The sequence below is a fragment of the Leuresthes tenuis genome, unplaced genomic scaffold (assembly GCF_036924035.1).
Source record: "Leuresthes tenuis unplaced genomic scaffold, fLeuTen1.0.hap1 SCAF_12, whole genome shotgun sequence".
Classification (NCBI taxonomy): domain Eukaryota; kingdom Metazoa; phylum Chordata; class Actinopteri; order Atheriniformes; family Atherinopsidae; genus Leuresthes; species Leuresthes tenuis.
This window is the reverse complement of record NW_027325366.1, coordinates 14,382,951-14,407,736: the sequence shown is the minus strand read 5'-3', so window position 1 is coordinate 14,407,736 and position 24,786 is coordinate 14,382,951. Positions and strand designations below refer to the sequence as shown.

Here is a 24,786-nt window from a genome sequence, read left to right as displayed (position 1 = left end):
ATTAAGATTAAGATCAGATTTATTGTCATGCACATCCTATATATATACATACACAAAATTTGTCCTCCGCTTTTAAACCATCCACGTTAGCACCTGTTGGACACGCACATGCACAGGATCACACACTCATAGAGACAAGTGCCATACACTGGAGCCAATCACAGCACCCCGGGAGCATGGGGGTATGGTGCCTTTGCTCAAGGGTACCTCGGCTATGGCAAGGAGGTGGACTGACACTTCTCCAGCTGTCATTTTCACCAATTTTTGAGTGGTCACAGGAGGCTTGTGATTAGTTGAAGATGACGATTATGCTTTCTGTGACAAAGCTTGATCCCTGCTGATTGGTTGGGTGACACCCATATGATTGTAAGAGCTCAAGAAGAACCACAGTGGTGCCATTTTGGATGTCTGCGGAAGTGACCAAATATGGTCACTTCCCTTACCCGGTAAAGGGTTAAATAAATAAAGTGTCACTGTCACTTACACTTCTCTTTCTGTAACGCACCCAGTGTAACATCATGTCCGGCCCAGTTTGAGCAGTCCCTTTCAGGAGCTTTTGCAGAGGCCCTTCGAAGGACATGCATTGTATCAAGAACCTTCCACTTGTTTTTCTGAGAGCAGACTTAAAAGTGGATCCTGTTTTAGTGTCATATTTTTCCAAAATATCAGTGTCATGATCATTTGGTGTTACATATTGTTTGTTTGAGTGTGTTGCTACCATAAACTCAGACGTCACAGTTAGGTAAACTTACTGCATGCTTTAATGCAAACATGATCAGTATACCTTAATGTGCTATGTTTCATCTGTTGTGTGTGTGTGTGTGTGTGTGTGTGTGTGTGTGTGTGTAGTTTCTTCCTCCTCTTTCTATCTCCAGTCCTCCTCTTGCCCTCTTGTCGTCTAACAAACAGCATGAAGGAGGTTATAATTGGGAGGTCCAGAGCTCTGCCAGGTGGAACCACTTGTATCTGAATACAGGCTCTTGCTTCTCTCTCAAGATCTCTTGTTTATTGTACCTCTGCCACTCTTTCTCCAGCGTTATGCTCTGTTTTTCTGTTTCTTTCTCTATTTCTGTCAGACATGTGCAGGTCTTCTTATGCTCATAAATCTGTCTGCCTTACTGACATGACACAACAAAGCTACTGAAACATGTTGAGTTTCCTTTTCTCTGTGCAGCCATCCACAGTCTATTCAACAATACAGCTTCACCCCCCACGGCCTGTCTCCTACGTCCTACTTCTTTAAGGAACTCGCCAAGCATTGTCATTTAAAGACATTCACCTCATTTACTGTCGTCCTTCATTTCTTCTTAGAGTTCCTTCCTCTTCCTCCAAACCAAAGGCTGTCCTACTCTTACATAGTCTAAAATCCATCCTCATTTCAAATTTTTTTCCAGCTTTTATATTATATTGTACAGTATTATATTATATTGAAACTACCAACACATCAGCTTCCAACGATGTTGTGTGGATGATTACACAGACAGTTAAAAGACATAACTTCTGTGAAATTATCTGTAAATATCTGGCTGCAGTTCTTCTTTCCTTTCCTTTTTTCATGCTTCATTTGTCAACAGAGAACCCCTAATTTCTGATCTCTGACTAGTAAGAAAAATGTGAGAAAACTCCACAAGAAGTCGGATTGCTGAGTCATTGACACAGCCTTAAAAATAAAACACCAAAGCTCTCTTTGTTTATCTTTGATTTGCAAATGACTTGATCTCGAGTTCAGACTTGTGAAAGGTACATTGAAAGCCACATCCTTCTGCACTGAAGGGGGGAAATGTTTTAACTGTCTGTTTTTAGTTACTTGTCATTTGTTAGCTCTGACTTTTTGTTACATTTCTTAAATGCAATGCAACTTTGTGTGTGTGCGCCTCTGTATCGAGCTACGGTGTCAGTGCAGGGACACAGTAAGTTTTGGGCTAGTCCAAACTCATACTTGGATTTATCAGCAGTGGTTAGTTGGTAAGTTTTGTTCCAGATCCAAATTATTTTGAAATCCAAATCTGCTGCATCTGTACTCAATAGAACTGCTTTCTGGTTGGCTGGTAAGTCGAACAGTATTTGGCTTTCTTGCCCCCATCATGAGTACCAACTTTTTCACCTGTAACCATGAGATTCCACCAGTGCAGGTCTGTTACATTTGCTCTGTGATGGTTTGGTTCTGACTTCCACATTGTCTGTCTGACTGTACAGTTCCCTTTCAATCAGGCAAAATCCTGCATGTCTATAACATTTGATTATCAGATCCCCATTTCCCTGCTTTCTCGTTTCTGTTGTTGTTTTTATAAGAATAATCTTCCTCATCATACTAGTAAAAATAATGTTGACTTCTGGCCTGGTGACCCAGATTGGTGATATGATGATGGTGATGTGATATGTGACAGGGTGTTTCATTTGGAAAACTGAATGGGTTCTTTACATAATTTTTCTGCCCTGCTTATCTGTTTTGTTCAGCTCCATATGACCTTATTTAAAAGCAAATTCTATATTTCTTTTTAATGGAACAACTGTGCACAAATTATCTGTTGTGGGTCTGGTGGATTTAAAAGCATCCGCTCAAGTGGCTTAAAACAGTGATTTAAATGAAGGTCACAGAGTCTGATTCCGATGTCAGACTTTATCTGTAACTGAAGATGCCTTTACACCCTTCTTTATCCCCATTCTTCCTCCCTTCTCATTCTCCAGGTGATTGATGGGAAACTGGCTCCCTTCCTGTCCAAGGTGATCAAGTTTGCTAGCTCCCATGTGTTCAGCTGCAGTTTGTGTCGAGAGAAAGGTTTCATCTGTGAGCTCTGCCACAACGGACAGGTCATCTACCCCTTCCAGGAAAACGCCACCCGCAGGTATAGATCAACGCTTAATCTTCTGTACTTTCTAGCATTTATTTTCCCACAGAAATCAATTGAAAATGCTACTGATTTAGGTTTCATGTAATGTATAGACCTGTGTGTGTAGAGGAGGAGTTCCTCATTGTTCTTATGGCTCCCACAGAAACAGTTTTATCTGGAGCTCAGAGGAGTCAGGAGTCTTGAGATTTTTAATCCCTAACTCCTAATGTTGAGTGCTAAATTGAAGGCTGATCATGATCTGAAACTCATTTTGAAGCTCTTTAAAGCTATAAAGCTCTTCCTTTGAGTTTTTGGGTACTAACATCACAATATGATCTGGCTAGTCTGAAAAAAAAACACACAACATATGCTGTAAACTTTTAATCGAATGCATGAAGATCTGTTGATTGTCCACAGTAACAACACCATTAATAGAATAATTTTTGTCAGGATTTAATCCATGGAGTATTTGAATGGAAGTAGATTTCACATAAATAAAACTAAAACCTTCTGCATGCACAGATATCGCAGAGGTATAGTCAGATGAATTGACCTCTTTATACTCTAGAAACTGGGTACAAATGTCTATGTGATATTTTGAGCTGCAAGATAGAGCCTGGTGTTTGTTAGAAACACCGGTTGGCAGACTGTGTGTGTGTGAGAGGGGATTTTCTCCACAGCGTACCAGAACCTCGTCTTCAACACTGAAACTCGGAGTGACGGACAGCAGATAGATAAGAGCTGATTAGGACCGATTCCTGAAAGACTATAAGCTGTGGTCTGGAACACACACATGCACCAACACACCGAGTTGTTGAGCTGTTTTATGATTTGTTAAGCACGTGTTAACTGATAACAGCTGTATCTGCTGTACTCTGTATGCTTTGTTAGTCAGACACTGAAGGTGTAGGAAATACAACCACATCATGGATTTAGTACAGCCGCATTTGGAATCATGCTATCATGCATTTATAGTATTTAACATTATTCCCCATCAGAAACTAATGATAAAACTCTGAGTTGAGTCGAGCTGTAGTTGGAATTCAACCTGGCCATTTAATTGAACTATTGTCCTAGTTTACATGCACAGGAGGGGAATTGAGTTATTGAAGGAAGAATAGCTGAATTCACTGCACAGATGTTCTCTTCAAGTGACTTGAATGTGGATTTTGTCAGATGATGCTATAGTTATAAAATCAGGATTTTATTAGAGCAGCTCTGAAAATGCTTAAATGACCGTGAGTTGACAGGTTTACTTATCGGTTTTAATCTTCAGTCACAATTTCTGATGTGTTTAGACGTCTGACAAAAGAAACAGAAAAATATGCAAATTAGAGCAGCTTTACTCAAAACTCAGCTGCAGACTAGTTCAGAGCGCTTCCCACAGTCATTGTGCGTATGGAAGGTGTAACAGTAGATGTTGTAAAATAAAAATGCCTCAGCTGGACAAGCAGGTCTGTGAAGACTAGATCAGATCATGATCAGCTTCATTTTAAACACGATGAACTTTTGTCTTTGGCAGTTGTGACGGCTGCGGCGCCGTTTTCCACGCAGAGTGTCGGCAGAAAGCTCAGCCGTGTCCCCGCTGCGTTCGCAGAGAGCTTCACCACAAGAGGCCGTCGTCCTTCTGGTCACCCGATGACGACAGCCCCGGGTGCTTTCACCTGCCCTACCAAGACACCTGAGACCAACATACATGCAGAGGCTGTAACGAACAGTGCACTACGGAGCCACGATGCTGGCCAAGGTGCCTGTGCTTCTGATTTATGCGTTTGCAAGTGAGAACTCATTGCAGTTTTAACAAGATAACAGACGTGCAACTTTTGATGCACCACCAGGTTTGTGTTTTTTTTTTGTGTGCATCTGCCAACACACACTCCTGAGCTGAGCCTCCCTCGTCCAACTGTAAAGAGCAAGGAGACATCAACTGCTGCGTCAGGCTTTACAGACCACTTGTATTCACACACTTTCATCCCTACCTTCTCCTATCTCTTATTCCAGGGGTTAAACACATAAAATCACAGCTGTCAACAGGACAAATTCAAACAAAAAGTTGGTTTGTTGTAATCTTCTACTCTTAAAGCCATGCTCATGTTTAGTAATGGAACAATTAGTCACTGGACAGAAAATTAGTAACATATTTGGCAATTTATTAATCAAAAAGCACAAGCTTTGTTGTTAAGCAAAGGGAAATGCTTTTGTTAACTGTTTTTTGGTCTTTGCTTACAAACTAAATTACGAAGCACAAGAGGAAACATTTAGGAATAAAACACACGCTGTTGCCTTGAAAGTTGGCTGTAAAAAAAAATGAAAATGGTAGTTTTTCTCTGTAAAGAGAAGAAACGTATGTTCTCAATTTGCGTTGATATCACTCAGAGTGAGATTAAATATTAATGGATAAGTTTACATTTTTTGTGTCCATCTTGAAGCAATAATCAACTGCTCCTATTAACAACAAGGTTTTGCTGGTTGTAATGTTTTACCATTCTAAGACTTTCCATTAAAAAATATTATTAGCCATCAAAATTAATTTTTATAAGTGATTTTTTTGTTGTTGTTTTGTTTAAAAAGAACAGCAATCAAAAGAATATCTCCAAGAGTTTCCTTTTTGTGTGAATAGATGTCAGTAATAAAACTGTGTCCAAAAGAAACTAACTTTTAAAGATATCCTCTTCTTGTCTGGCTGAGCTGAAGCCTCGTCTTAGTTTAAGAAACTGTGGCGTTTACTGTGTTGTTGCACTGAATGATGAGGAGTGTAGGATTTGTTCCCCATCACTTGCCTTTACCAAGTACCTTTTAATGACCGGTATGGACAGAAGGGATAACGGCAAGCAAAAGGAAAAGTCAAAAACATAACTTACTCAATATAGTTTTCAAAAAGTGTGAACCCACCCATCAATCATAAGAAACCCATCAACAGAATCTCCTGCCACACATTGAGGCTGTTGAGAAGGGGTGGGCAATATTACCAAAAAATGATGATATGATATTTTTCTAAAATATCTTGACGATAGACGATATTACACATCTTTGTTGTTTACTTTTTTTGAATGGATTTGGCCACACAGTAAGTTACAGCATTTGTAATGTCCTTCCATCGTTTGCTTGACTTGTTGTGAGGCGTACAGCTAAAAAAAAAAGGCTCGGGAACTCCGTGCTGTGTCAGTCTGGTTTGTTTTTTGCTTGTAGTCCCACCACTTCTGAAGTCTCTTGCATCTGCATACATGGAGCAGAGGATGTTTACAGAAGGATAGTAGTCTGATCCATATCTTCGTTTCTAAAGCCAAAATACTTCCAGACAACACAAAGATGCGCCCTTTTTTTAGGAATTAAGTCAACACTGCTTTGCTCCGCCCTGTTTACTTGCTTATTCGCTCAGCTGAGCTCGCCTCATGCTGCATGGGTCGAGGCACAGTTAAATGACGTCATCACGTCGGAAATGCGGGATATCATGATATTAAATTTTCTACCTGTGTCAAAAAATCCACTGATATTATCGTGAACGATACGATGTGGCACTGTTGAGTTCACAGTGTTTCAAACGTACAGTGTTTCGCTGTTCTACATCTCTTTACAAATTCCTGTTTTGGCGTAAACACCAGGAGAATAATCTGAAAGCGCAGGATTGATGTCCGTTTAGGTCGCAGTATCTGCATTTATACAGACCGCTTTAAACCAGATTAGTCAAAGTAGTCAGAATAAAAATGTCTAGTGTAAAAAGCCTCCAATTGATACGATTAGTCATCAGAATTAATTTTTAATCAGATTGAAGGGAAGGGTGTAAACCTTTTAATATTCTGATCAACAGGAAAATGTTACCATATACACATAATGTAATAATTTCTCTGTGCTGAAAATGCGTAGAAGTTAGGGGAGGCTAGGATTTTCCGAAAAGTCTAAACATGGGCAGCATGTAAACACTTTTATATTATATAGACTTGTTTATGAGAGATTATTTTACAACTGAAACCAAATGAGCAATTTTACATTTCTGGTTGAGTTCATTACTGAAAATAGTTCAAAAGTTCATTATTTGGGAAATAAACCTTTAAATGTATGATAAGCATATTTACAGATTCTCTGAGGTTCAAGATAATCTGTTTGCCAATGATATGATTATCTAAAACCCACTAGCTCTTCTTTTTGTATCAGACTGCAGTGTCTCGTGTGACGTGGAATCACTATGACAATGAAAAGTGTTTTGAACATGTGGATCAACAAGGGAAAGTGGAAAATGCTGAGGATTTCCACACGAATGACTTGATTTTGTTGTACCTCTCCAGACGTTCAGCAACTATTTATTGAATTGTACCATCATAAACACACATTTTAGAATGTTTTTTTTTTTTTTCAACCAAATAATTATGATAATAAATAGAAATAAAAATGATAGATTGAATTTCTAAAATCCTTCAATCTTTTTCCTCCTCCCTCTTTTATAACATCTTCCTCCTTTTCCTCAAACTAACTTCCTCCCTCCATTAGTCTGACTGTAAGATAAAAGGGGCAATAATACACTGTAACTTATTCTCTCATTGTTGCCTTTACCCTCCTGTGATTCTACATCCTTTTGTGCTTTATTCATGCAGCAGCTTTAGCTTTTAGTACCTCTATGCAACTTAGATGGCCTTTTTATCCCACTGCTCCCATGTGTAAAAGTAAGGAAACGCTCATGTTTTCTGATTCCTGCTGTAACAGTTGCGCCCCCATCCAATTTTTAGGCAGAAAGTTTAGTTAAATCTTGGATTTTCTTTCAGTTGTTTGTAGTCAGATCCTTTATGCAGATCCTCCACAGGTCATTTTTCTCATCAGATGCAGGGAGTTGTTGTGTTTTCCAGGAGAAGGAAAGAGAATTTTCCTCTGGTTGTCATTTAAAGCTGTGGTCTGTGATTTTATTACGTCATTCGAAGAGTTTCTTAAAACCCAGAACAGCCATCAGAGCAGATTCGTGGACTGCAGCATTAGAGGAGAAACGTGCAAATTAAAGAGGGTGGACATTTTTATTTTTTTATTTTATTTGAACAGACTGAAGCTTCAGTGCAGCTGAACTGATTTCATCTGAACTGTGTTCTTATCCGTTTGCTCTTATTGTCTTTCATCTTGTTTGGTCCATGAAAATATGTTGTATTTAAGCTAATTTATGTGGGACTCGACTGCTGATTTTATTCAGTGACATGCAGAGATAAAGGCATGCCGGACACTACAGACTGAAACTTCATCTGATGTTGTTTATCTTGTTTTCATTTTGGCTGATGCTGTTGCAGACTCAATGTGTCTGCTGCATAAAAAAAGTTTTGTCACCTTGGACACAAGTATTATTGAATTTTGTTTGGTTTTGTTTAAATCATGCTGTGTACAATTTGTTTGCTACGGAGCCCAGCAGGTGTTGGGAAACTGAGTACTGCACTAAATCCTCAGTCATGAAACTTAATCAGAGGCACCAAACAAGCAATGAAACGGTTTCCACTTGACGTGTGCAATCAGGCATCTGAATTAGTGAGTCTTGCAAATGATGACACGTGCCAGAGTTTGTCTTAGAACAAAAGAGCCAGTAGAATTAAAGGGATGTTAACGTTTAAAAGGAAAACTCGCAGTCCATGTATCAGTTTTACCCAAAAATCAACTAGTTTTGATAATTTTGATCTATTTTTTTTCCATGTTTAAAATTTTTGATGTTACGTAAAGGAGACATACTGTGACCTTTTATGACATCTTAACATCTGTGTCATGCTTTGGTGAACATAGCACAGAGGGTACAGTACCACTGCCCGCTTCTCAAGATTCTTCACAGATTTAAAGGTGTGTGTTTTAGCGTGACCCATACCAAGGGTTTGCCTCTTTTTAGATCTGTACTAATCAACAACACTTAAAGCACAATATTACCATGTCAGAGAGCATACAGAGCATACTGTACATAAACATGGCAAACCCCATGCCAAACAAAAAAAAAATGTAATTCTCAAATACTTTAATTTCCCTTGACAAAGGACCAGTTGGTACTGATCCTTCTTTTAAGCACAATCTTGTTGCTAGTCACTTGTTAAAAGGCCCAAGTTTTTTAAACAAACCACAGAGAGAAATGTGACGGCCCAGCGGTCTGTAAATCATAAGTCATAGGTCAGATCATATTTCCTCTGTCGCATATCAGCTCAATAAACTCATGGCTTTACTGTCGCTCTATTTCTCCAGTGATCAGTGTTAAGTATGGTTGCTTTTATTGGAACAGTTTGGTTTTGTAATGGCACAACACATGTTGCATTCAATAACACATTGGAATTTGAATTTTGAACATTCAACCGGGAAACAAATAACGAACTGCAATTAAGGATCATATTTCTGATATGGGATGTAAAAACATTAGACAAAATACAGGTTGTTCATTTCTTTCTTAACTTAATTCTTTAATGTTGTCATTGAGGGGGAAAAAAAAAATTTTCATGGAAATGGAGCTGGACATTATGGGTGACACGAATATTATAACTGCTGATAAGAATTTGCTGTTTATAGCTAAGCAAAAACCAAGAGCAAAACACAGGTACAGCAAATGCAGAATGCAGCATAGGCGCTGGATTGCATAACCAGGATTGCATTCATTATGTCAGAGTATTTAAGGAGTTTAGATACACAAATATGTTCTCTAAAGCATAGAAAATGTACTTTTTCATAATATATCCCCTTCTGTAATTACGTGATCCTCAGAAGGTTGGAAAACTGAAGCAGACTGCGAACTGAACCCAACAAACTACAATATATTGATGAATGTCTCTGACATACCTGCTGGGCTCTATAGTTTGCCTCTTTGCAGCAAAAGACATCTGATTACTTTACGAGTTACTTCTTTTTTTTCTTCTTCTTCTTTTTTTTGCTAGTTTTATGTAATTTATTCATTCATACAACTTGGTACTCGTGTCTTCTTGTTCCTCCTGCGCAAACCTCTTATTTGACGGTACTGTAACATCTGTGAATCAGTCGTGTGTGATGTGTTTCATTTCTTGTCTTAAGCCCTATGATGAGTTTAATTTATAACTTGGGAGTAAAGCTGAGCTCTTTACCTCATTTTAAGAAGGAAAACTACCATCAGTTGTGATGTTTGCTTGCAACTGGCAAGCAACGTTTCAGGCATGTTATGATCGTTGCAGACCAATACATTGTACAGTATTTAAGTGAAATAACTCGACTGAAATTTTTTCTCCTTTTGCACATTTTAAGTTATTTTTTTATCATCTATTTTTCATTGCAGCCAAACTTTTATGCAAGTACAAAGAGTGACCTATATATGTATATGTCAACCCCTCTTCATTTCTGGTTATGTTCAGATTGATATTGCTAGCCACTGATGCCAATAAAGACAAACTTATTAATGCAGACAGAGTTTGAATCCTGTGTGGAAAAATGTCAATGCTGTTTAGCAGAAAACATTTGGGTCTGACGCTCTTAAACTTCTGCTGCTTCTTCATTCTGTACTTCTGGTTTGTTTTTAATAGCCACATAAGCGTTAATGATTGTATTGTTAAGCAAACAATAGATGTAAATGGCAGGTATGAGCAGTATTTGATGATATTTCAACAAAGTGAGTGAACGTTTTACTGCAAGGGGATTTATATACTCGTATACGCGTATAAATGTCCCTATCTGTACTAATGAGATCTAGTTAGATAATTTACTGTAACAGACAAAATCGTGACAAAATCTAAAACAAAAGCAAATTTATTATCTACATATATATTTTTGCTGTTAAAACTCTACTCGGGCTGGATAAACATCACCTCCGACTTCAAGTTGCGTCAACATCATGCAGCAACACCAAACTCATCAGCTGCTCCTCAAAGCTTTTTCCAGATAGCTTTAGAAATTCTTAACAAAATCCAAAGTTTTGTTCAGAGTAATTTGCTTTGTAACGTCATATACAGTATTATTGTATACATCTGGAAACTGGGAATATTTGAGCAGTTTGTAGCTCATATGTGAATGAGAACCCTTCAAATTTATTTGAATATTTTTTTCACGGACAGCTGTGGGCAATTTCTTCATCATCTCTTCATCAATTATTCAGTAATCTAAAGTTTGCTTCTCAGTTTGTCTAAATTTGGAAGCAGTTTTGACTGAGGACGTTGACCTTAGAGTCAACCTTAGTCGACCTTAGAGTAAAGTATTCAGATTCAGCCAAATGCAACAAAGTTGGTTGGCCACTGAATTGAAACAAAAAAAAAACATAGGCAACGCAGGCAGTTTTTAAGGTAAAGAAGAGAAGAACTAAACAAAAACCGAGTCAGTCATCTGCTCTCAACCAGAACAAGTTACTTTTTATTTCCTGCAGACAAAATTACATGCAGAAAGACTTCCAAACAACTGAAGACAGCTGCAGTAAATGAGGGCAGCCATTCTGTGCTGCTGTCCATGGGTTCAACACTTCAGACCAGCAAAGAATTCTCCACAAAGGACAAAAAAATAAAAATAGATTTGTTGATCTTGTTACGTAATTCTTTCCTCCGATTTGGATGCAGTTACCCTCAAATTAGGAGCCTGCTAATTAATTATGTAACTGGTCATAAACATGTTTCAGGAAATATTTAAGATAATAAAAATGATGTCACTGACTGAAAATGTGAGGGCCTAACTGTCGCTATATCATCAGATTAAAACAGATGCTGCTCAATGTCTGCCACAAAAATCTTTTTGACCACACAGAACTTAAGATGTACAAACAGTTTTTAAAAGAAGGAATCCAAGGATAACCGTAAAATGGTTTTAAATGGACTGAAGCATAATGAGACTCAGCTGAAAATTCAGTCAACTTGAACAAACCCAAACAGAAAAAATATCAACACTGGCAGAAGCATGATGCTCCACAAGTTTAACGAGCAGCTACAGATGGAAAAAAAGTTGTCTCTCCATCATCCTTTACCAGCACATTCTTCCTCTGACTGAGAGTCGACGCCCACTGAGGTATATTCCAGACTGAAGCAAACCTGAGCCCAGCAACCAGTGATGAAAACTTAAGACTGATCCGAGCTCGACAATTAAGTAAATAACCATTATTTCAATCAGACTGGAAAACCAAACCACAACATCCATTTAGTAGCCATTTTGGAGCTTTTGGTCACTTCACTGGGAAAGTTTTATATTTCACAGCTACAGTTGCCACCTACTTTTAAGATGAGGAAAGAGCAAAGAGAAAATGTGAATACATTACATTAGTTTTTAGATTTTTATTACTTTTGAATGAACCCATCTTATATTTTTTTCCAGCAGGTCCTTCTACACAGCAGCCGTATTGCTGCCATATAAGGCAAATAGAAGAAGAGTAAAGATCACAGCGTGACAAAGAAGAAAGTGGAGATAATGGTGGTTGTTGAGGGTACATATTTACGAAATGGAGGATCACACATATTACTTAAGAACGGGCACATCAACCTCACCAAAGGCACGAAAACATGAAGAGGTGAAGCGATTTTGGGATACAGGCAGAAGGCAAGAAAAAACACGTGTTTTTTTTAACATGATGAAAATCACTGATGAAGTACAAAAGTCTTTAAAGGTGACGCCAAAGTTGCTTGTTTTCTCTTCGACAGCTAATATGGCCTAAAAACACAGAGCCATCATGATGGATGGATGGATGGTGTTTGAGATGGCTGCTATGTCCATCTTGAACAAAAGATGTCATATGTATAACACACAAATTATCTTCATTGCCGCAATCTGCTTGTGAAGTTCCAAAAATTATGTGTAAACACAATACTGCTTCATCAGTTGAGTTGGATGCCTTTTTTTTATACTTGAATGATTCATAGGGCATTGTTAAGTAGCTTGATAAACAAAAGACATGCTCCTCTGAAAATGGTCAGATAAAAGGTGGACTGAAAATTAGTGAGCCAATGTCCAAAGAAAAACTTCACAAGGCGTGGAGAGCTGTTGCTCAAGACCACTTTAAAGATTACAAGAAAGTCTGGGTGCTTGAAAGCAAAACATAAAGAAAGGTCTTCAGAAAGTCTTCTGAACAGTAAAATGGTAAAATGCAAGACTTTTCCTTGTAATGGTGTCAGGACAAAAACTGAAACTCTGACAGTGCTGCAATGCGTTTGAATAAACTTCAAATGATTGTGTGTGGGGGACCAAAATCAGTGACGTGGCTACCAAATGAGTGACGTGACAAATGCGAACGCGACAGTTATCGGCCGTTTTTCAGCTCATGAGCTCACGAACTTTCCTGAGAGAAAAACAGACTGATGAGAATAAACGGTACACGTAAACCTGCCCGAGTGAACATGTAAAGTGTCTGAGAGCTGGGAGCTCGGAGGCCAGTTCGCCTGTGATGCACGTCGAGCAGCGGCCGCAAATTGAAGCTGAGTGTCGACCGCGCTTAATTGTCATCGCCAATTAGTGCATTGTGGGACGCCCACAATGGATCAACTGTAGCGAGTAGAACCGAGTCCTTTGTGCTTCTCCAGTGGCCCGCGAGCCAGTCAAGACTCATTTGGGACCCGAACAACGATGGAACAGAAATGCCAACGTAAATGAAAACAAAAGACAGTTTAAGGAGGAAAAGGGGTCAAAGGAAAGAAAAAAACAAAGGGGGGAGGGGGACGCAACGGGCCCTAACCAGATCTCTATTCTCACAACATGATGAGTGTACGCCTTTGACACACACAGTACCCCCACCGCGACATTAAGAGAGCTGCTACATAGAAGCTGGCAGGGCCCCAGAGTTCCCAGTGACCTGGTTGTTCAGAGGCCCGTTTGACCACATGGAGGTTTTTTAGCAGAGCTCAGCAGATCAGATTGTCTGTTTGCTTTTTAGCAGCATTAAAGGGCAAATCCACTGTTTTCTACTTACAACCGCAAGAAAAATGTGTCTTTCTACTAATTTGAATAAACACAAAATAACTTCCTCACACTCCAACACAAAGATGAAACGATGTACAAGTTGTTACTATTCACACAGCATACTGAATGTTTGTGGAAACAGGATAAAATCATAAATTTTTTCTATTTATTCAATCTGTGATATTTCAGAATTTTTAACACCTTCTCACTCCTTTCATTAGGCTGCAGGTTTAATTTCTTCTCATTGTTCTGAGACGTTACGATAGACTGATTTGAAAAGGGAGAACCACACGTCACGACACAACAACAACGCATGACAACACCGGTGGACAGAGGTTTGTTCTGTTTGGCTTCACTCAAACAGGCTACAGGTTTCTGCATGTTTCATGCTGTGCTGACGTGAAAGTCATAGGGAAAAAAAACAATATGCACAGGAGGTATGCTCTGCAGTGAAGTTCACGTCACTAGATGGAAACAGCCTAAAGGTGTGTTCAGGTCAAACAAAAACCCACGTTTAGACAAACAATGACTGCATTAAGTTGATAAGAAAGACACATGTGGACATGTTTCTGTTGCCTCTTTATTCAAATAACAGCTGAATATGGAATACAGAATACTATTTTGATGAGTTTTTTTTTTTTTTTTACTTATATTGAGTCTATACCACCCCTAATTTATTTATACTTTGCTTTCAGGCACTCCAACTTACTTGTAATCTTTTAAAGTAGTTTTGATCAATAGTTCCCCAGGCTTTCTGAAGGTCTTTTGCCAATTTTTCTTTGGACTTTGACTGTTTGTTTGTTTTTTCCACTCATTTTCAGTCCAGTTCTTTTACCTGACCATTTTCAGAGGAATGTTTTCTTGTTTGTTTTTTTGAAAAGCTACTTAACACTGAATCATTCAAGCATAAAAAATGCATCTAATTGAACTAATGAACCAGCATTAGTTCAATTAACATAACACATAACAAACAACTTAGCAAAGAACAGATTTTAAATGGTATCTGTAGGCACGTTATTACTAGATGTTTGTCAGAAACAATTTTTTTCTCATTTCTTTAGTTACGTCTACAAAGAATATAAAAAATAACAGACATAAAAAATGTGATTGTCAAAGTGCTTTCAGCTGAAAACTTAACTCAGTATGATGTGTATTGAAAAAAAAAAATCTACAGCAGATTAATATGTGAGATTGTTCAAATAAATAGGAAATACAAAACAATGGATTTAAATAAACTGTAATTATCCTATAATCCTAAAACCAAGCCATAACACACATAAATTAAATTTTTAGAAATCTGGAAAAAAAAAAAAAAAAAACTAAAAATGTCCTCACAAAGACAAAACAGCAAAAGTATTTATATAGTTCAGGACAAAAAAGAACGTATAATTCTTTATTTATTTCAATTCAATAATACTTCATTAATCCCCCAAAATATAGATAAGAGAATATAAGATAGATAATTATTGTTCTTAAAGATATGCTATTATTAATAAAATGAATTAGCTGACAAACATGTAGAAAGTTTAATTGTAGCAGGTATAGTAGAATTGTGGTGTTGAGTTTTTATCTTGGCAACAACTTAGCTGATGAGTGCACATGCCGCATTGGCAGCTAACATAGCAAACAACATGGCCTGGAACTCACAGACGACAAATCAACATCTCGGGTGCAGAGACGCTCCTCCTCAGTGATATGTCTCCATCCGTTGTTAACAAGCAGTGCAATCCTCCTCTTTCACTGTTACCTCTCTGTCTGCTATCTATCTGGTCATATAGTCTTAAAGTACAGAAGTGTTGGATTTGTTCCTGCAGCCATGCCTCGATGAAAAAAGTAATATTGCCTTCTTGATAATTCTGCTGTGTCCTCATCTGGGTTCAAAGCTTGTCCATTTCATCCAGTCTCCAATGATGTTACACTTCCCAAGATGATAAAGGGAAGTAATGGTTTAACCCACTTTCATCTTCATAACAAATGTGAAAAACTGAATTGAGTTACGAGTAGAAGTTCTTCCAGTAGCACAGCATCCAAACCAGCATAGAAAAAAGTTTCAGAAATCTTTGTCTTCACACAAAAAAGCTCAGTTGCAAATCTCAAAAGGATGTAAAGACACAATATGTCCCGAGCTACTGCAGTAGGCCGCCTGCCTATTGGGTAGTGCCATTCTGGAATTTCTGTTCATAATTATTAAACACCAACCTACTTTTCAAAGTTAAAAAGTAGTAAAAAAAAATGTTAAAGTTCTTAAAAAGGGCCTGTCAGAAGTTAACACTCATGGCAGTACAATTAAAAAGAGATTGACCAAATATTTCTAGTTTGGAAGGGTTGCAGGAGAGCACCTCCTCTCTCTAAAAAGAACATGGTAACACGTCTTAGGTTTGCAAAGTTGCATCTGAACGAGCCACAACAAAATAACCCTCTCTGGAATAATGTTCTTTCGACAGACGACACCAAATTGGAGATGACAGAATGCACATCACCACGTTTGGAGAAAACCAAATGCAGCATGTCAGCACAAACACCTCATACCATCTATCAAGCACAGTGGGATAGGGCTAATGGTTTGGGCTTGTCTTTCAGTCACAAGATCTAGACACCTTGTAGTCATTGAGTCAGCCATGAACTCCTCTGTATACCAAAGTATTCTAGAGTCATATGTCAGGCCATCTGTCTCACAGCTAAAGCTTGATTGAAACTAGGTCATGCAACAGAACAATGATCCTAAATATAGCAGAAAACAAAATAATTTCTAAAAAGGAAGGAATCAAGGTGTTGCAACGGTCCAGTCAAAGTCCAGACCTCAACCTGTTGAATTATAGAGTGGACTTTATTTTTCCACACACAGCGTTTTGGCTTAGTTTTTATGAAATAACAGCATAGTGTAATGTTTCATGCGTTCTGCTGAGATTGTATTTACCTAATTTTGTTAAAGACTAGATCAATTTTTTATTATGTCATAAACCTTAACAGTTAAAGATACTACACTTTCATTCCTCCATAACTGTATATCGAGGCTATAAGTGCAAATTCCCTGCAGCTTCCCATAACCACGAGTTCACCTGGAGTAGAATCCGAATGGAGTAAAAAAAAAAGGAAAAAAAAGCAACCAGGTGGTGACAGGTGGTTATTTCTTTGTTTACCTTTAGTTTGTTTTTATGATTCATGTAAAATGTACATTATTTGGAAAGCTGCTGAGGCTTTTTAATGAATGGCATTCTTGTCTTTTAACAGTCTTTCAGATGAAGTGTTCAAAGTTAGAGTGACCTGTAGAGCAAAAGCAGACAAATTAATGGGAAATATTCCAGATGGAAAAAGAACACAAGGATCCTCTAATCACTCGGCTAAGGTGAAGGACTGGATTGGGTAGTCGTTCATTGGAATTGTATCAGATATAGTGGGTGTGTGTGTTTAACCTGACCAGTGATGCATGTCACGTCTTCTTATGTTCTCACAAGCCTGGCACAGGCAGGAAAAAACATGTAATCATATATACTCACACACGTGTTTGTCTGCGTTCAGATGTGAATGTGTGGATGCTCACGAGAGACTAATTCCCTCCAGGCTTTCCACATACACTCCTCACTGTTTGCTTTAATCTATCAGAGTAACCACAGCGAAGGTAAATTAGGTCCAGAAAGAACACACACACCCTCACCACTAAACACACACACAAACACACCTTTTGAGACCTTTGTTCCCCAGACCTTTGTTCCTCAGAGAGTGTTGTGATCTTTGTCACAAGTGATTGAGAGACAGAGAGGAGAGCCAGGAGATCAGTTACTGAGTGTCAAAGATTGTGTTTTAACTTAGTTTGTGTTATGAAGTATTACAACTAAAACTCCCACACACTGCTTTGGTACCTGAGTACAAAACATTAAGCTTTGTAGTGTTAGGAAATTAAAATCTGTTTCTTAAGAATAGTCAACAGACACAGTATGTTCAATTAAATGGATGAAAAACAGAAGAATCTTCTACAAATGTTTCATTAAACGTTTTTGTGTTAAAAAAGGTGACTGTGTGAGAAATTCATCTCTATAAAGAGCTGTTTATGTGTCATATTTGTAGTTGATTTACTAAAACACATACTACACATGCATAAAGATAAAGAATTGGGCATTAAGACCCATTGGACACAGTGACACAACCATGATGCCAATGACAGCAAACACTGCTGTTGCTTATCCAAACAGCAGAGGCTTTACTGAACTTGACTTTCATATAGATGCACAACTCTGACTGTAGTCGTCTCAGAGTTTGATTGCACTCCGAGACACTGATATCAAGATAAATGTGTTCAGGCCTGAGTTTTGAAAGCTGATGTCTGATGTGACAAAATTGAAACTCAAAATGGAGATTCTCAGCAGAAGGAATATATCAAATGTTCAAACTTGTTGAGCCAGAGAAAATCTTTGCCGTTACAGTATAATGCATTGGAGGCTGTGTATTGTGGGAGTCTTGCATTCATATTGTGAGGTAGAATGTGTTACGTTTTTGATTGCATCGTGTCTCGATTTGCCAAAACGTCTGTTTTGCAGTTTTGGTATTAGATGAAAATAAATCAGTTCGTCTGTTTGATAGATATTAGATTATCAATAAAAAATCACTTTGATTTGGTCAGTGATTTATGTGATATCCACAGTATTGTGTGACAGTGTCAGAATTAAATGTACTTTAAATTAAAAGTTTAAGAGAAATATGTGAGGCTGTCATGACAAACCGCAGGAATGTATTAACTGACTACATAAAACTTAAAAACTACTTTTGATCCAGGAGTCTTAGCTAATTAGCAACCTATATCCAACCTCCCTTTTAAACATCTCAATGCTGCACTTGACACAAACGATCACAACATTCTATTACAGAGACTTGAATGTGTTATTGGGATTAAAGGAACTGCATTAGGCTAGATTTAAGTCGTATTTATCGGATAGATTCCAGTTTGTTCATGTAAACGAAGAATCTACCTCACACACCAGAGTAAGTCATGGAATTCTGCAGGTTTCTGTACTTAGACCGATCTTTTAACTTTATACATGCTTTCATTAGGTAAATATCCATTGCTATGCTGGTGATACTCAGCTACACTTATTTATGAAACCAGATTAAGCCAATCCTAATTTAAGGTTAATTACAAGCATGTCTCAAAGGCATAAAGACCTGGTTGACTCAGAATTTTCTGCTTCTAAATTCAGGTAGAATTGAAGTGGTTGTCTTTGGACCTGAGCACTTCAGGGAGAAACTGTCCAGCTTTATACTTACTCTAAATGGCATTTCCTTGGCTTCCAGTGCTACAGTGAGGAACCTTGAAGTTTTTTTGACCAGGATCTATATTTTGACTCACATATAAAACAGGTTTCGAGGACTGCCTTCTTTCACCTTTGTAATACTGTCAAAATTAGGGGCATCCTGTCTCAGAGTGATGCAGAAAAACTAGTCCATGCATTTGTTACTTCAAGATTGGACTACTGTAATTCTCTATTAAGCCTCCAGCTGATCCAAAATGCAGCAGCTAGAGTTCTAATGAGAACTAGCAGAAGACATCATGTTTCTCCAGTTTTAGCTTCTCTTCATTGGCCTCCTGTTAAATTCAGAATACTTAGAAATCTTCTCTTCACACATAAAGGTCTTAATGACCACGCTGCATTATATCTTAAAGATCTCATAGTGAGAAGTGCTTTTCTCAACAAAGCACTTCGTTCTCAGACTGCAGGTCTAACTGTGGTTCCTAGAATTTATAGAATTAGAATGGGAGTAAGAACTATATAGTAAGGAATGGCTCTGGTGACCCTGAAAAATCCCATAGTTATGCTGCTATAGGCCTAGACTGCTGAGGGACCTCCCATGATGCACCTCTTCTCACTTTGCTCTCTTTACTCTCCATGTACATATGACATTATCATTGTCTTTCAGTTGTGTTTTTCTTTTTTCAGCAGGTATTCATGGCTTGGTATCATGGTTCTTGTTGCCACTCTTTCCTGTTCTCTCAACTCTAAGTCAGTCGATGGCAGATGGCTGCCCTCCTCAAGTCTGGTCCTGGCAGAGGTTTCTTCCTGTGAAAAAGAAGTTTTTTCTTTTTGTCACTTTGTGCATTCTCAGAATGGGAGAATGGATCAAACTGAAGTTTTGGTACAATCTATTGGTGTCTGTTGCCTGGCAACCTTTTTTAAATTGGCTTTGTATGAGTTGGACCAATTTGGAATTTGATTAATTTAATTTGAATGGAGTATGGTTGTATTGCACTTTATACACTTTATACAATGAATTAGATTGCAATTTGTTGGACTGTATCTTTGAAGTGCCTTGAGATAACATTTGTTGTGATTTGTTGCTATATAAACAAAACTGAATAGAATTTAACTGAACAGAATATTAGTTTACAACTAAAATTTTTCAGAAGTCCTCTATTGTCGTAATAGTAGCAACTGAGTTTTTTCCCCTTATCAAATTTGTATATTTTAAATTCAATTCAGTTTTATTTATATTGTGTCAAATCACAATAAACTTAAAGCCCTTTTACACCACTCCATCTATATAAGCTATGATGAAATGTCAGGTGGTCAGTGTCGCGTGACAGAATGACAGAAAATGCCCATTTTGTGTGCGAGGCTGTCAGAGTAACAAAGAACCATCAGAATCACTACCGTAGAACCTGTTATCTCTGAGTGGAGGTCCAGGTTTGGTTGAGCGAGTTAACAGCCTGGCTGTGTTGAACTGTTGAACTGGCTGTGGGCCACATCTGGTCAAACAACAACTAAATTTGGCACCGCCAATGAAAGCCAAAGGTCTCAGTAGCATCAAAAGCTTAACATGATACTTCATTGATCTCCTGCACTTTCCACAAATAACAGAATTAAGAACAACATTGTAGCATCTGATAAATTGATAGAATTCCTCTGCGGGATCAGTGAAGTCTGTCCACCTATCCATCCAAGGATAAATTTAAATGTCTGAATGGTTCTTTTATTAAGACAAAATTAATAAAGAAAACAATCTGTTCTGATTGACAAGAACAGGTTAATATAGTGAATAAGTGGAATGACCTGATCCATCATCTGATACCGTAAACCTAGTAACTCCTACCTCATAATGCAGGAAGTCATAAATACAACTCCCTGATGCATTCAGGTACTGCTGGAAATGAGAACTCAACCCAGCTTGCAGTCTGTTCAATAGCAGTTACAGGCATTGAGGCAGTTTTTATGCATCGAGCTTTATTGCGCTACAGAATAACAAGGCAATTGTGTTGAAAAAACAAGATTTGAATAAATAAATAAAAATCCAGATTGAGATAAGTAGATTTAAGAAATATAGTCTTTTTACTAATGTAATCACATATTTATAAGCCTATATCAAAGCTGTTTATTATCTAAACCTTATTTATTATTTAAACATAACCTTATTTCCGTTAAACAGTGTTCACACAGCTGACATACTAACAATCCTAACATTTTAGCCCGCCGCAGTTACAGAGGTTAATGTTGAGATTTTTTTAAAGAGCGCACGGTTGAGTTGGGATAATTCCGATAGTCCTGAATGCGGCAAAGCCTCCGTGGTGAGTGGGTGCCACAGGTTCAGAACGGCTTTATTTCGTCCTCATGCTCGGAGAACGCAGCAGTCGAGCGCTGCCGAACGTGACAACACAGGACACACTTTTACCTTGAAAGACTCATCGGATTATTATCGAGCGTTATTTCTTTTCTGAAACAACAGAGAGGACCGTTTTGAAAGTTTTCAAGTTGCAGACGGAACAAACCAACCAGGAAAACACATCAGGTGGATTTTACGCATCAGAATTTACGCAGAGAGCGGAGAGTTTTGGACATTTTGCTCACATTTTACAGCTGTACTGTGATTTTTATTTGCCGACCTCTCTGTCAACTGCTTTTACTCTCAAAGACGTTACACTCATGATGCTACTCTACCCGACGCACGCGGCTTGTCAGGAGACGGGTAGTTGGGAAAAATGTCGTTAAATTTATTGGAACGTGACTGCCGGTTATCAACTTTCTCCATAATGATTGTGGGAATTCTGGTTAATTATTGACAGGACGCTGGATGAACTGGATTTACCGTCAGAATTAAACTAGTTTTGTTTTTTTAACATTTAGAGGCTGATAGGTGCCTTATCATTTGGAGCAGAATGAAACTTTAGTCCGAACTCATCCAGAAGAAGTTTTTAGTTATGAACTTAAGTTAAAAGAAGCTCCATCCAGATATTGATTTACCTGATGTACAGACTCTGAATTATTCCGATTTTTTGCATTAATGGCATCAACATTGAGACTTGTGCTGTGCAGCCCGGTGCTCCCATGGCACCTGGTGTTGGTGCTGCTGTTCTGGTGTCCTGATGTTACGTTAGGAGCCTCCAAGGACCTGGTGTGTGAACCCATAACAGTGCCCATGTGTAAGGGAATTGGCTACAACCTGACCTACATGCCCAATCAGTTCAACCATGACACCCAGGAAGAAGTAGGGCTAGAGGTGCACCAGTTCTGGCCCTTGGTCCGTATCCGCTGCTCTCCAGACTTGCTCTTCTTCCTGTGCAGCATGTACACTCCCATCTGCCTGCCGGACTACCGTAAGCCGCTTCCACCCTGCCGCTCTGTGTGTGAACGGGCCAAACGGGGCTGCTCCCCCCTCATGAGTCAGTACGGCTTTGAGTGGCCGGAGAGAATGAGCTGTGAGCAGCTCCCCCAGCTTGGTGACGAGACCTTGTGCATGGACCAGAACAGCAGCGAGACTACCACTGTGGCTCCCCCGTTTCCCAAGTCTACCCCTAAAGTCAGGACCAGACCTCCAAGCTCCTCACAATGTGATAGAGAGTGCCGCTGTCGAGACCCCCTTGTCCCCATCAAGCGGGAGTCTCACATTCTGTACGGCAGGGTCAAGACTGGACCCCTGCTCAATTGCGCCCAGCCCTGTCACATGCCTTACTTCTCAGCGGATGAACGTGCCTTCACCAGCTTTTGGGTGGGACTCTGGTCGGTGCTGTGCTTCATCTCCACTTTGACCACCGTCGCCACCTTCCTCATCGACATGGAGCGTTTCAAGTACCCAGAGAGACCCATCATCTTCCTGGCTGCCTGCTACCTTTTTGTCTCCTTGGGTTACATCATCCGGCTGGTGGCAGGTCATGAGCGAGTGGCATGTGGTGCCAGTGGCGTTGTCAGCAACCAGCTACACATCCTCTACGATGCAACTGGCCCTGCTCTGTGCACCCTCGTCTTCTTGTTGGTGTACTTCTTTGGCATGGCCAGCTCCATCTGGTGGGTGGTGTTGTCCTTTACCTGGTTTCTAGCTGCGGGAATGAAGTGGGGCAGCGAGGCTATCGCCGGATACTCACAGTATTTCCACCTTGCCGCTTGGCTCATCCCAAGTGTTAAGTCCATTGTGGTCCTTGCTCTTAGCTCAGTGGACGGGGATCCTGTGGCTGGAATCTGCTATGTAGGAAATCAGAGTCTGGAGAATCTGAGGGGATTTGTACTCGCACCTCTCGTAGTTTATCTCTTCACTGGCTCACTTTTCTTACTTGCTGGTTTTGTTTCTCTGTTCCGCATCAGGAGCATTATCAAACAAGGTGGCACCAAGACAGACAAACTGGAGCGGCTGATGATTCGCATTGGGCTTTTTACGGTGCTGTACACAGTCCCTGCAACCATCGTGGTGGCCTGCCTGGTCTATGAGCAGCACTACCGACCCAGCTGGGAGCAAGCGTTGGCCTGCTCCTGCCTGTCAGAGCGCCAGAGCTCAGGCCTGGGCCCAGACTATGCCGTTTTCATGCTCAAGTACTTCATGTGCTTGGTGGTAGGCATCACATCTGGAGTCTGGATTTGGTCAGGAAAAACTCTCGAGTCCTGGAGGAGGTTTGTGGCTCGATGCTGCCCCTGCTGGCTGCAGAAAGCCACTGCACCACCCTCCATGTACAGTGAGGCAAGTACAGCTTTAACTGGGCACACTGGAAGTGGATTGACTTCAGGAATATATCATAAAGCACCTCTGTCCCATATATGAACTGATGGGCACAGTAAAACAGTTTTAGATGAATGATGATTTTACAGTCTGTGCATTCTTCTGTCACTGTTCAAACACAGAATGTGAATGGTGATAAACATCAGGACTGTGTGCTTGTGTGTCATTTTGCTCTTAATAGCAGCACTCACAAAAACTGAAACAATAAACAAGAGTGGACAAAAAGAGTCAGAGCATACAAAGGACAAAACAAACAAACTGGGTAATTAGAACTTAAAGAAAAGGAAGATAGAATATTTTTTGAGCACCTGATCTTTGTCAAAAAGCCGTTTGCAACCACTAAAACTGATTTATTTTAAGCACTGCAGCTCAAACACTTGACCAGACTTTGCAATATTTACATCGTTGAATGGATCTACAAACAGAGCCCTCAAATTGCTTCCTATCTACTAATCCTGAGCACTGAGAAAAAACCTATTTATTGATGTGTATATTGTACATATTTGTTGTAAAAAGATGTGTGATGTTTAGTTTCTAAACATCATCTGCCAAGTTAAATGTAAGGCACCAGAGGAACAAATTGTATTTGACTTGTATATATTGTGCATAAATGTGCTGCTATAGGTCTGTGTTTGTGTGTGTGCTGTGTGAATACAAACTGGAGGTGTTCTCAGAATTGCCTTTACATTGACTTAGAATTTCACTTATTTTGTCTTTATAATAGGTTCTACAATTACCTCTTAGCTTTGTGAAGTTATTTAATTGTCTTTGTGAACAAATAACTATTTTTTGTCTGTGTTGTGTGAAGAAACGCACAACAATGATCAAAGTTACAGGTTAAAGTAGATATAGGTCTCTTGCCCCCTCTGCTGGTTTGGTGGAGATGTTCACTTCATGTTCTTACAGCAGAAATCCTTCAACGACTGTATAGTATAGGAATAGTAGTCCTATAGTAACTGTAGTATAGTATACTTTCTTATATGGTTCCATGAAACAGAAATTCTCACATTTCAATTGACAATTACCACCATAAACAAGCTATTTTTATTCATTTATTCATTACTTTATTTATAGTTGTTCAAATCTGAGACCCCTTTGAAAAATTAGGCTTTTCATTACAAATTATTCTAATCAAACCTTTTAAAAATCTATAATAATGAAG

At 39.0% G+C, this 24,786-nt stretch overlaps 2 protein-coding genes across 3 annotated transcripts in view; both read left to right on the top strand.

The window, feature by feature from the left end:
• The window catches only part of plekhm3 (pleckstrin homology domain containing, family M, member 3), a 52,425-nt gene extending 47,538 nt beyond the window's left edge, over nt 1–4,887 (top strand). For both annotated transcript variants that reach the window (XM_072396560.1, XM_072396561.1), the window contains exons 7-8: nt 2,689–2,846; nt 4,354–4,887. In XM_072396560.1, the coding sequence (XP_072252661.1) occupies nt 2,689–2,846; nt 4,354–4,516 (321 nt within the window). In that variant the 3' untranslated portion in view covers nt 4,517–4,887. The remainder of the gene's footprint in view (nt 1–2,688; nt 2,847–4,353) is intronic.
• A 16,358-nt stretch (nt 4,888–21,245) lies between these two features.
• fzd5 (frizzled class receptor 5) lies at nt 21,246–24,406 on the top strand. The gene has a single exon (XM_072396559.1). It carries the CDS (start codon nt 21,921–21,923, stop codon nt 23,664–23,666), a length of 1,746 nt encoding a protein of 581 aa, XP_072252660.1. The 5' UTR covers nt 21,246–21,920; the 3' UTR covers nt 23,667–24,406.
• The last annotated feature ends 380 nt before the right edge of the window (nt 24,407–24,786 follow it).

Excerpts from the sequence above, each read along its gene's own strand:
- fzd5 (XM_072396559.1), top strand. The coding sequence starts at position 21,921 with ATGGCATCAACATTGAGACTTGTGCTGTGCAGCCCGGTGCTCCCATGG.